General features: G+C 48.8%; 1 protein-coding gene and 1 long non-coding RNA gene across 7 annotated transcripts; both read left to right on the top strand.

Annotated features, from left to right (window-relative positions):
- Positions 1-637: 637 nt before the first annotated feature.
- Positions 638-2243, top strand: LOC138986783 (apolipoprotein L3-like; the record flags this gene model as incomplete). The annotated part of the gene is made up of 2 exons (XM_070366715.1): positions 638-1150; positions 1205-2243. Coding segments are annotated over 2 exons (747 nt in total), but the record flags the coding sequence as incomplete, so codon positions are not given.
- An 8-nt stretch (positions 2244-2251) lies between these two features.
- On the top strand, positions 2252-13523 carry LOC138986784 (uncharacterized). Of its 6 annotated transcripts, none has more exons than XR_011463438.1 (7): positions 2252-3609; positions 5927-6021; positions 6487-6576; positions 7251-7312; positions 7609-7711; positions 10003-11218; positions 11459-13523. It is a non-coding gene; the product is annotated as an uncharacterized lncRNA (long non-coding RNA). The 6 variants fall into 6 exon arrangements; XR_011463439.1 differs by having other exon boundaries at positions 11114-11218; XR_011463440.1 differs by having other exon boundaries at positions 11114-11218; positions 12000-13523.
- Positions 13524-13529: the final 6 nt, after the last annotated feature.

Genomic DNA, 13529 nt, shown 5'->3' on the forward strand with positions numbered 1-13529 from the left:
CAGTGGCCAAAGGCCCAGGCAGGCAAGGACACTCCTATCAGCCAGAATTCTAGGGGCTTAGGGACCACTTCCCAGTAGCCAAGGGCAAAGGGCAGGGAGACTTCTCACTACACACTGAGGCCCTTGAATGAAGGTTTTCTCCTCCAGTCCTACATGTCTTTGTTTATCTGTGGAGTTCCCACTCCAAAAACTCTTTCAAAGTGGTGGTGTTGACCCACCTGTGAGACATCTTTACCACATACCTTTTCTTTGGCTGAGCCATATGGCCTGTGGGATCCTCATTCCCCAACCAGGGATTGAGTCCAGGCCAGACAGTGGGAATGCAGAGTTGAAACCTCTGGGCCACCTGGGAATTCTCTCAAATACCTCTCTTAAGTTGCCAGTATCCAAAGCTGACTTTCGTCTACCTATTCCAAGTCTAGCTATTTCAAGATGGAGCATCTATAAAGTATGAAACATGTTTAAGGTTGAAAGAGAAAAGTTTACATTTATAAAATTCTTTTCTAATGATTTATAGTAACATATCTGTATTTATGCAGAATAGATATTATGGAGCCAATTTTACAGACAACAAACTGCCTTTCTAATCCCTTGACCTTCATTGTTACAGGGAAGATGTGGATGAACTACATAAATATCTGAACGAATTGAAAGAGCCTTGGTTGAGGAGGACCAAGAAAGACTCTCCAAAGAGCAGCTGGACAGGAGGAGGTTTCTGAATCAGTTTCCTCGGGTGAAACAGCAGCTGGAGGAGTGCATAAGCAAGTTCCGTGAGCTCGCAGACAAGGCTGAGAAGGTCCATAAGGGATGTACCATCTCCAACGTGATGGCCCACAGCACCGGTGCTGTGTCTGGTATTCTGACCATCGTTGGCCTGGCTCTGGCACTCATGACAATGGGGTCCAGTGTGGTGCTCTTGGCCACTGTGACAGGGCTGGGAGCAGTAGGTACTGTGACCAGTGTGTCCACCAGTATCCTGGAACATATGAAGAGGTCATCAGTAGAAACTATAGCCAGTCGCATGATGTCAACTCTCATGAAAAAATGGAAGGTTCTCCTAGAGATACTCAAGAGCATCCCCACAACAGAGAAAGTCACAGAAGCTGTAAAATGCATTGAAAATCTAATCCATGACATGCAGACAGGCAAAGCCATTTCTGGCTCTGCAGCAAACATCTGATGAATGCTTGGGAGAATATCATCCCCATCCATCCAAAAGAAACAGGCAGGTTTCAAAGCCCCAGCTTTTACAATTAGCAAAGGAGGCCAGATCGTGGGTTTGGCCACTGCAGGGGTCTTCCTCTTGATGGATGTGGGCTTCCTGGTGAAGGATTCAATGCACCTGCATGACGGTGCAAAGACAGCATCAGCTGAAAACCTGTGGCAGTGGGCCAGGGAGCTGGAGAGGAAGCTGGAGGAAGCTCACCCAGGTCTATGAGGGTCTGCAGGAGGACCTGATTCAGCCACCCCAGAGCAGTGTGGGGTCCAGGGACATGTGAGGGGCTAAAGTGCAGAGGTACCTTGTTAGAGGGAAGAGCTGGAGACCACATTAATGAAGCTGGGTGTTAGGAATTTGGCATTAGTTGAGCACATCAGGGAAGGGATGGATATAGGTGATAGATGAGGAGAGAGAAGGAAGGGGCCTGGAGCCTGGATTAAGGGAGGAGGGGGGACCAGAGAGATGAGAGGTGGGGAGAAACCACTTTTTTCATACTAAGAACTTTTTATTTTATATTGGAGTATAGCCAATTAACAATGTTGAGATAGTTTCAGGTGAACAGCAAAGGGACTCAGCCATTCATATTCATGTACCCATTCTCCCCCAAACTCCCCTCCCATCAGAAACCACTTTGGACTAAAGATGACACTGGAGGCAGAATAAAGGGAGAGGCAGGCGAACTAGCAATGAGAGGCCAGGTGTACGAACGGGTTGAAAATGGGAGAACGTCAGTTAGGATTGTTGGGATCCAGAAGTGGCAGGGGCTCCTCTATCGCCCTCCACAGGCTGTGATGTCCCAGCAAGAAGAGTCTTCCCCTGGTGGTGGTCTCTAGACCTCTCCTCCAACATCAACTCATCTTTGGCCCTAGCTGATGTGTCTTACTTAGGCAGTGATTTCTTTCATTTGTTTGTTTTATTGAAGGATAATTGATTTACAATATTCTGTTAATTTCAGGTATACAGCAAAGTGCTTCAATTATACAGATATCTATGTATTTATCTGGGCTTCCCAGGTGGCATAGTGCTAAATGTGTCTGCTAAGCAAGAGACACAGGTTTGATTCCTGGGTAGGGATTCCCTGGAGGTTGAAATGACACCCCACTCCAATATTCTTGTCTGGGAAATCCCATAGACAGTGGAGCCTGGCATGTTACAGTCCATGGGGTTGCAAAGAGTCAGACACAACAGAACATCTGAGCGTGTGTGTATCTATATTCGTTTTTATTCTTTTTTTTTTTTACTTGAGTGTGTGTTTTTATTTTTATTTTCATTTTTTAAAATTTTATTTTATTTTTAAACTTTATTCTTTTACATTATAGTTTATTACAAGATATTGAATACTGTTCCTTTGCTACTACAGTAGGCAGTCCCTTGTTTATTGGTGTGTATCTGCTAATCCCATCTCCTAATTTACCTATCCCCCAAAACTTTGGTAAAAAGTTTGTTTTCTTTGTCTATGAGTCTGTTTCTATTCATTTGGTCATTTGTATTTTTTTTGGATTCTACATATAAGTTAGTATCACATATTTGTCTGACTTACTTCACTCAGTATGATAATCTCTAGATCCATATTTATTGCTACATATAATATTATTTCATTCTTCTTTATGGCTGAGTAGGATTCCATGGAGTGTATACATGTACCACATTTGCTTTATTCATTAATCTGTCAACAGACATTTAGGTTAATATCGTGTCTTGGCCGTTATGAATAGTACTGCTATGAACATCAGGGTATGTGTATCTTTTCAAATTAGAGCTTTAATTTTTTTGTAGAAATATGCCCAGAAGTGGGATTGCTAAATCATATGGTAGCTCTATTTTTACTTGTTTAAGAAAACTCCATATGGCCTTTGATAGTGGCTGCACCAATTTACATTCCCAGCAACAGTGTAGAGGGTTCCCTTTTCTCCACAGCCTCAGAGCATTGTAGATGTAGGTGATGGCCCCTGTGATCGCTGTAGGGGAGATAACTTATTGTAGTTTGATTCTCATTTCTCTAATAATTAGTGACGTTGAGTATGTTTTCACGTACCTGCTGGCCATCTGTACGTCTTCATGAAGAATTGTCTGTGTAGATCTTCAGGCAGTGGCTTCTTGATGACGATGGTGGTGATGATGTTGGTGGCAGCAGTGGTGTGACAACACAGTGGATGGAACATCTGACACGTTGCCAGGAGCTCTTTGGGTCCAGAGTGCACCGAGAGACCAGTGACGTTTCCATGAAAATCCAAATGTGGAGGAGGAACAGAGGTTGATTAAAAGAAAGAAAGAAGGATGAAACAAGGAGGCAGAAACAGGTCAAGGAACTTTTCAGTGTGTCAGGAGATGAAACAGCCTGGGGCCAACAGACACGACTCTCTGACCCTCGGTTTCTTCTTCAGCTGGGGGTGAGGCTGGATAAGATATTTCAGGTGGTTCTGGTTCTCTCCACCTTGTGTTCTCTAGACTCTGGTTCAATAAATATGAGCTGATTCACTGAGGCTTCCTTGCATTGACTGAGGGGCTCAGCTGGGCTCCAGATGCTGACCTCCTTCCCCAGGAGCCTGTCTCCCAGGGTCTCAGGGAGCACATCCTCCATGGCTCCTCCTGCCTGCCTGCTGGGCTCCCATCCAATCATTTCCCTCAGACCCTGGATCCCCACAGGCCCCGTGGGATGCCTGGGGATACCCGTGTCATCTGACTTGATCTGAGCTTGGCGATGCTCCTCCTCTAGCCCTGGGGACCAGGATGGACACAGGGCACCCAAGGGTGATTGAGAGCAGAGGGCTTGTGTGCAGGTGTGAGAGAGGGTCAGCCATAAACAGAGGGGAGAGAGAGACAACACACGCCTCAACCAGGCTGCCTTCATGTTTTACCAGGACTTCTGCAGGAGCTTCCAGAACTGTCTTCCTGTGTTTACCTTGGGTACTGCCCTGCCCCACTCATCTACTCCCCACACAGGGCTAGAATGACCCTTAAGTATATTGACCTTTGCAGTACCTGCCTCCAGCTTTTCTCTGGCTGCCCATGACTCTGAGCACAGATGCCAAACCTTAACTGCAGACCAAAGCAGCATGCAAGAGCCTGGGGTCCCCTGAGGGCAGAGCTGGAGGCCAGGTTCACTCCATCCCTAGGGGCAGGACTGAGGGGCTGGGGGATGGGAGCAGGGACGGAGGGAAAGTCCATCCAAGGCCATGTTCTGACATGGTCACCGATCTTGGATTGCACCTGCCAGGACCTTCTGAGGAGCCTTCATGGGATACCTCAGTCTCCTTCTCTCCAGGGAAGAAAGGGGAGCATCAGGGTTTGGCTCTCACCCCCACGGGCCTGCTCCACAGGGCACCAACTCTCTGTTTCCATGTGTGGAGCATGTGAGCACCTAACTGGCTCCAATGCCTGGAGCCCAGGGCAGGAAGCCAGAGACCTGGGACCTGGAAATGGTCCCAGCACGTCTCCTAAGACCCTCCCCACGTGCTGCAGAGCCCTCTCCGCACTTTTGTCCAAACCTTCCTTGGAAGACTTTCCTCAGTGCCTCAGGCTCCCTCTCAGCCCGTGTTTCCCTGAGGCTTCAACTGGCCCTTCCATTCCTTCCTGAAGATGTCAGCAAGAAAAAAAGCAAAGTGAAGTCCCTCAGTCATGTCTGATTCTTTGTGACCCTATGGACTGTAGCCTGCCAGCCTCTCCCATCCATGGGATTTTCCATGCAAGAATACTGGAGTGGGTTGCCATTTCCTTCTCCAGGGGACCTGGAGAAGGGTCAATTCAGGGATCGAACCATCAGCAGTCATGGCCATCGCCTGCCTGACCTTCAGAAATAGGAGTTCATTTCTTCATCAGTTCCTGGAGAATTCCCATCCTGCACAGACTTCTGGGCAGGGTTTCAGGCACTGGATACAGAACCATTCAGTGTCCACCCCCATGTCTCCCTGAACCCTTAGAGCTGGACCCCACTGAGCTCAGTGTGTGGTGGATGCAATTCCACAGTGACCCCTGTGTCAGGTGAGATCCCTGTGGTTCTGAGCAACAGAAACTGAGTCTGACTAAGTGAGCACAGAAGAGGGTGCTGGGGGAAGCAGAGAAGGTCAGAGAAAGGAAAGAAACCCCCAAACTCGCACAGTTCAGGAAGTACAGGAAGCAGGACAGGTCCCCCTGCAGGAGCTCACGGTCTGTCCCCTGAGGCCCCTGCCAGCAGGGGCCTTAGGTCCAGGCACCAGGAATCCCAGTGTCAAATTCTCAGGACACAGAATAGCTTGGGTCCAGGGACTATGTTTTTGGACCAGTAGGTCAGGCTGAAGGGTGAGGAAGATGAATGGGTAACAGGGACCCTGAACCCTGGGGATAAAGTCTCAGGTCAAGAGGCTCCAGATGGAGTGCTTCCTAGATGCACGTGTGCCCTCTTCTCAGACCAACAGACATGACTCTCCTCACGCTGTTCTGGGTCCAAGCACCCCTCACACGACAGTAGGTGCACCGCTCACTTCCCCAGCTGGAAACAAACACGAATCCCCTCCACCTGGTGCATGTCGCAGGGATGTCAGGGGTGAAGGGCCCCAGCGCGATGCCAGTGCTTCTCCTGCTCTGTTGAGCCCCTTTCTCAGTACTCTGCATGTATGTTATATATGTGCAGGCAACAGGGAGGTGCAGTAGGGACCCGACCTCCAGGAATATTGCTCCCCTGATACCAGTCTTCACTGGGATCCCACTCCCTGTTCCTCTTTCCTGCAGGGAAATTCACTCCTGTGGAGCCTGGGCTGGGCCATCGCTGTGACAGCACTGTCACCTGGATCCTCATCGGATCCTCACTGCACCTCTGAGAGCAGGTGGTATCACCCCCACGGAGAACAGGAGGAAGCTGGGCCCCGGGTCCAGAAACGTGGCCACGTCCCCTGCCTGGGAAGGACTGTCCGGGGAGGGGCCTCTGTGTGCTTCCAGCCTCTTTCCTGCATCCAGGTTGAGCTGATTGGTCGGGAGGACACAGGGTGTCCTGTCCCAGGAGGAAGTGAAGCAAGCACGTGGTGTTTCTGTAGCACAGCTGTCCTGGGTCCGGGCCAGTGTACCTGCCTTCCCTGAGCCCAGGTCACACGGCTGTCTGTCGCCACCTGCTGTCCTGTCCCACGTGGGGAGAGACTGGCAGGGGTCTGTGCCACACGCACGTGCCCACCACCCAGGACCCGAGTCCCTCCCAGCAGGGCCTCTGGTGTGGTTTCTAGTTTCTCTGCAGGCCCTGGCACTGGGTGGTTTTAAGCTGCTGCTCCCATGTCTCAAAGGTACCTTGCAATTCACAGAGCCGCCTTCACACCAGCTGCACACAGCCTCCTGTTGGCTTGTTCCTGGGGCTTAAACCTAACTGAGCAGTGTTGTTCTAAGTTGCAGAGGTCAGTATTTACGCTAAAGCTGCTTCTTTTCAGCAAGTTGTGTTGCTTGCACAGAATATCTACCAAGTGTTTACACTCAGATGAGTGATGAGCTGGGCTGGGCCCCGTCTCCCTGTCAGTGACAATCGGTGATAAGAGACTTGTTCTGTCACAGCCCTGCTTCCAAACCACGTGTAGTCCCAGCTGACCCTCCTGCCTGTGGCTGCACCATGCTCAGCCTCTGTTGCTTAGCTCCTCTGTCTCCGAAGGCTGCTAAACCCACTCTTGACTTACATTACCTGTTAAACATAAAAAATTAGAAAAGCTTTTCTCTATTTACCTAAGGTAAAGCTGCCTGAACCCTGATGTCCACTGTGACCTTTAGTAGAAGTGCACGTGGGCAGAGACACCCAGATGTAAGATTCTTTCAGGGCTGAGGTTCTGTGTTTGTCTGCAAGTCTAACTCATTACTTCCCCTTTGCTGACCGCAACTTGTTCCCTTCCCAACCCCTTCTCCACTATACCCCCAGGTCCTGCTTTCCCTGTATCTGGAAAAGCCTGCTCATAGTGAAGCAGGACTGACCCTGACTCCAGGCTCCTCACCCAGCCTTGGCCTTGCTCCAGAGCTCAGTGGTGGGTACTGGTGCGGGGAGTGGGGTGTGGTATGGGGTAAGCATCCAGCTCTCCTCTTCTAGATCAAAGACCTGGACAGCAACCTTTACCCCATTGGCCAGAGCAACATCAGCAAGTCAGGCAGGTATCACATGGGAAAGGGGGAGAGAGGGAGGGGCTGGGAAGAAGCCCACAGGGTGGGAGAGTGATTTGCCAAGGGCCTCACGCTCTGTTGGTGGCAGGTCTTCCTTCACAGATCCAGGGTAGGATGTGCTGAGCCAAGAAGGACCTGGCTTGTCAGAGCTGAGCTTGTTTTTCTAAGGGGTCAACAGGGAGGGGGCAATAGCCCAGGGTGGGGCCCTGTAGGTGGGCAGGCCTGAATGACTCAGACATGAGGGCTTTCACTTTCCCTTTTGCTTCCTGGTGTATATCTGGGCCCAGAGGGTGTGTGCGGTTTATTGAAGAGATGCACAGCTGGTGGCTGCATCTGCAGAGCTGAGAACAACTGGATCTTGTTCACACTCAGGCAGAGGAAGACTCCTGGGTAAGCAGGGGGTTAAGACTCCGCCTAACTCCCCATCCTCAGGATGCATGTCTGAGAAAAGGATGATTGCCACTAATTGACAGAAGAAGGGAAATGGAAGCTCAGAGAGGTGAGGTCAGGGTCTGAGGCAGCAGGTTAAGCAGGGACAGAGCCTGGATATGGAGGCAGGTGTGTCTGAGGGCTTCCTCCCATCCCCCGGGGGCCCCTAAACAGTGCAGAGGGAGGGTGACACCTGCTCAGGTGGGCTCAGCTCAGGATGTGGACTCCTGAGATGTGACTGGATACCCGAGAAGGAAGGGGATTTTGGGGGTGCTCTGGTCCTTTGGCCTAGAACACACAGAACTATACAAAAAAGTTCTTAATGACCCAGATGTCCACGATGGTGTGGTCACTCACCTGGAGCCAGACATCTTGGAATGTGAAGTCAAGTGGGCCTTAGGAAGCATCACTAGAAACAAAGCTAGTGAAGGTGATGGAATTCCAGCTGAGCTATTTCAAATCCTAAAAGATGATGCTGTCAAAGTGCTGCACTCAGTATGCCAGCAAATTTGGAAAGTTCAGCAGTGGCTACAGGATTGGAAAAGGTCAGTTTTCATTCCAATCGGAAAGAAAGACAATGTCAAAGACTGTTCAAACTACCACACAATTACACTCATCTCACACACCAGCAAGGTAACGCTCAAAATTCTCCAAGCTAGGCCTCAACAGTATGTGAACAGAGAAAATCCGGATGTTCAAGCTGGATTTAGAAAAGGCAGAGGAACCAGAGATCAAACTGACAACATTCATTGGATCATAGAAAAAGCAAGAGAATTCCAGAAAACATCTACTTCTGCTTCATTGACTACACTAAAGCCTTTGACTGTGTGGATCACAACAAACTAGAAAATTCTTCAAGAGATGGGAATACCAAACCACCTGACCTGCCTCCTGAGAAATCTGTATGCAGGTCAGGAAGCAACAGCTAGATCTGGACATGGAACAACAGACTGGTTCCAAACTGGGAAAGGAGTACATCAAGGCTATATATTGTCACCCTGCTTATTTAACTTATATGGAGAGTACATCATGAGAAATGCCAGGCTGGATGAAGTACAAGATGGAATCAAGATTACCAGGAGAAATATCAATAACCTTAGATATGCAGATAACACCACCCTTATGGCTGAAAGCAAAGAAGAACTAAAGAACCTCTTGATCAAAGTTAAAGAGGAGAGTGAAAAACTGGCTTAAAACTCAGTGTTCAAAAAACTAAGATCATGGCATCGGGCCTCATCACTTCATGGCAAATAGATGGGGAAACAATGGAAACGGTGACAGACTTTATTTTCCTGGGCTCCAAAATCACTGCAGATGGTGACTGCACCCATGAAATTAAAAGATGTTTGCTTCTTGGAAGAAAAGCTATGACCAACATAGACAGCATATTAAAAGGCAGAGACATTACTTTGCCAACAAAGGTCCGTCGGGTCAAAGCTATGGTTTTTCCAGTGGTCATGTATGGCTGTGAGTGTTGGACCATAAAGAAGGCTGAGCACTGAAGAATTGATTCTTTCAAACGATGGTGCTGGAGAAGACTCTTGAGAGTCCCTTGGACTGCAAGGAGTTCACACCAGTCAATCCTAAAGGAAATCAGTCCTGAATATTTATTGGAAGAACTTACACTGAAGCTGAAGCTCTAATACTTTGACTACCTGATGCAAAGAACTGACTCATTGGAAAAGACCCTGATGCTAGGAAAGATTGAAGGAGGGGGGAGAAGGGGACAACAGAGGATGAGATGGTTGGATGGTATCACCGACTCAATGGGCATGAGTTTGAGCAAGCTCTGGAAGTTAGTGATGAACATGGAAGCCTGGAATGCTGCAGTCCATGGGGTTGCAAAGAGTCAGACAGGACTGAAGGACTGAACTGAACTGAGGAGAGGCCAGGTATGGCATCTTGAGCCCATAGAGTGAATCGGATCCCAGTCTACCATGAACAAGATTTCTGACCTTAGGCGAAACACATAACATCTATGCTTCAGTTTCCTTATCTTCAAACAGGGATACAATAGTACACACCTCAGGGTTATTGGAATAATATACGTTATAATTTATAAAATCTTAGAGCAACTGAAGTGTAGAGCAAAATCAGAAACACCTGAGGCTCTCATCAATAGCTGTTGCTATATCAATAATGATCTTTATCATTTCAGTCGGGTCTCAGGAGGGGTAGTTGATAAATGCTCTTTTGCCTTCTAAAAAAGGATTAAACATAATCAACATTTGCTTTCTTTCTTTACCTCCCAGCACATGATATTTACAACCAGAACCAAAAGAAAATCTCTCAATATAAAGATCTGCTTAAAAAAAAAAAGACAACTGAGAACTGACAAGATTGAAGGGATGGCACTCTCCTATATCATGAGTCTAAATATAGATGGGTAGTTTCTTTGCATAACAGTGTGGCTCTAGGTATGAAAAATTTTTACGTGTTGATACCCTCAGACTCAGTCATTTTACTTCCAGAAATAGCTTAAAGAAATATTATCAAATGAAGGCAAACTTTTCTACAAGAAAGGTGTTCTTTGCACTATTATTTACATAAATAATTAGAAACAGCCTAAAAGTTCAACAGTCAGGGGATGACAGCAGAGAGGACTGGGCACCATCAGGGGTCCTCAGCCACCCAGGGCAGAACTTCAGGGATTGGGTGGGGTCGGAGGGACTTCAGGCCCTTGTGGGATAAAGGCTGTTGCAGAAGCTAGGAGGGCTTGGGCTGTGGGAGCTGCAGCATCAGGAAATTTATTAAAGCAGAGACTGGAGCACAGGGAGCAAGACATCATTTTAGAATGAAAACACTCATTTGTTAATAAACATGTCTACGAATAAATATTTTTATATTAAAAAAGGCATAGGGCATAGTCATCACAAATGTGGGATGTAGATCAGAAAGACCAGGCTCTGGAACCAGCATGAAAACTTGGGCTGACCTAATTTTAGGTGAGTTTCAGGAGCCTGCATGTCATAGACAATGAATCAATATTAGTTATTACCAATTAGTACACACAAGTGTTCCCTCACGTAATTTCCAGAGTATCCCCTCCTATCTGTTCTTCTGTGTCTGGTTTTATTGCCCCTATAACTTCGCAGATGGCTGTCTCCTGTCTGATTACCTTCTCCTTGTGCCCCAACAGGAGAGCAGGACTCTAACTCAGGGTGAGGAGAGCAGTGGGAGGATGAGTAACTTTCCTTAACTAGTGGCCAGCAGAGCCCAGGGGACAGAGAAGCACGCTGGGCTAAGTCCATGGTGGCACTGGTGGCCGTCCTAGTGGAAGCCGCTGGAGACCAAACCCCTCGCTGCTCCCTGCAGTCACTGCTCACTTATGATGGAGCCTGCAGTCTGTTTTTCCTTCCCAAGGGTGAAGCCACACCTCCTTCTAGCCTGACACGGACAAGGAGCTGAAAGGAGATCTCTGAGATCCTGCTATTGCCATGAACCCAAAAGACCTCCGGGACTGCTCAGGTAGTCAGCTGTTGCTTGTTTGGGTGGTTCCTACTTATGACCCAGAACTGAGATGCTGCCAACTATCCGAATTAACCTAGAGAAGAATCAAGAATCAGAAGGGAATAGATAAGCATCCTCGTGTCCATGGAGGCCAAGGGGACTTCCCCCACCCTGGGGTCTGTCCCATAGCCTCCTTTCTGGCCCTCTTCTCTGGGAGCCATGGCCAAGGTGCTTGGTTTCTCCCTCCTGGTCCCTCAGATCCCAGCTCATGACTCAGAAGTGAGGCCAGAACAGCCCACAGCCAGAGAGGACAGCAGATGGAGTCCCCAAGACCAGACAGGGCAGGGAGTGGAGGTCCCGCAGCATCCCTGAAGCTTCTCCTGCCCTCTCTCTTGGTCCGAGACTCCTCGTGCTCCCAAACCCTGGGGCATCACCACAGAGGCTGTTTCCTCCAACTCTTGCCCTGTCGCCTGCCCAGCTGCTCTGCAAGGATCAGCGGACCCTGAACTGAACCCCAGTCTGGCCTTTGTCGCCTCCCCTTTGTGTGACCTGGAGCACAGTTATCTGACCTCACCTGTAAAATGAGAAGAATATTTCCCTATATTGTTATGAGGATGAAATGTAATGTGCTCTGTGGCCTGGGCCACACAGTAGGTCCTGCTGAGTATGGAACTGTCCCCTCTACCTAGACTGTGTTAGATGCAGGTGGAAAACTCCCCCTCCCCCAGAATCACCTCTCCCTCCATGCTGTGTCACCACACCCGCCCAGGGATCTCATATATAAGCATGTGCTTACCAGGTCTGTGAAGAAAGCTGGGCACTGAAGAATTGATGCTTTTGAAGTATGGTGTTGGAGAAGACTCTTGAGAGTCCCTTGGACTGCAAGGAGATCCAACCAGTCCATCCTAAAGGAGATCAGTCCTGGGTGTTCATTGGAAGGACTGATGTTAAAGCTGAAACTCCAATACTTTGGCCACCTCACACGAAGAGCTGACTCATTGGAAAAGAACCTGATGCTGGGAGGGATTGGGAGCAGGAGGAGAAGGGGATGACAGAGGATGAGATGGCTGGATGGCATCACCGAGTCAATGGACATGAGTTTGAGTGAACTCCAGGAGTTGGTTTTCGACAGGGAGGCCTGGCGGGCTGTGATTCATGGGGTCGCAAAGAGTCAGACATGACTGAGCAACTGACCTGAATTCAACTGAACTGAACCAGGTCTGATACCTCAGGCAGGTACTGGCTCTACTGATCTCAAACACCTCTGCAGATAACCAAGTTCTCTGTCATTTCCCACACCCACCCACACCCCAATCAATAAACAAACAGATTTAGTGCTCTGGGATCCCTCCATATGAGACCTGGGTTCCTTTCACTCTTACTAAAACAGGAGAAAGAAAAAAAATTAACAACCCTTCATGCTGCAGGATAGACAGAGAGAGTAGTGAGCTGGTATCTCTTCCTCTTCAAATAAGGGCACAAATCTTCTTGGATTTGGGCCCCACAATTATGACCTCATTTCACTGTAATTTCCACCTTAAAGGCCTTATCTTCAAATAGACTCATTGAGGTGGGGGTGAGGCTGTGGCTTCAACATATGATTGGGGCGGTTGGACACAGTCCACCCATAACCCCAGATGAATCCCTCTAGAGTATCCCCAGGTGACTGCTGCTCAGGAAGATTAACATTAACCACTTTATGCTCAGTACCATTTACCATTTACATTACACCATAGTTTCTTCTCATCCTAGTCTTTTATCCAGCTAGGGTAAAAGCTTTTTTGAGGATATCATTGAGTATATCCAGAAGAGAGTAAGCAACGAAGAGATGCAAGACCTGCTCACTGAAGTCAAAACCCAGGAGAATTTTGTGATTGAGGCCCGTTTGTCCAGGTAACCTACATGGGTGCATCAGGAATGTTTCCCACATCCCCCCACCTCAGGCTAGCTTCCTCCTGGCAGGCCTCCTCCAGGGGTCAGAGTGGAGCAGAGGGTTCAGGCTGGGGGACTAGTAGGCAGGCTTAGGCAGCAGGACCAGGACTAGAGTGAGGAGAGTGGGCCCCAAGGACACAGAACTGAAGGGGCTGTGACCCTGGCAGAGGTCCCCTGAGTGGGAGGGGAACATTTCTTCCCTCCCTGACAGGATCCCCTCAAACTGGGCTAGAGGGCCCTGGGTGACTGTGTCTGCACACCCTGCCTGGGACCTGGCTTCTCCCTCCATCTGGGACCTTCTTCTAGTCTACGTGGAGCCACCCTGACAGTGGAAGGCCGTGTGGCTCAGGGAGCCCTCCAGGGTCACAGTGAGTGGCTGCGATTGTGTGTCATTTGA

The sequence above is a fragment of the Bos mutus genome, unplaced genomic scaffold (genome assembly GCF_027580195.1).
Source record: "Bos mutus isolate GX-2022 unplaced genomic scaffold, NWIPB_WYAK_1.1 CTG1445, whole genome shotgun sequence".
Classification (NCBI taxonomy): Eukaryota; Metazoa; Chordata; class Mammalia; order Artiodactyla; family Bovidae; genus Bos; species Bos mutus.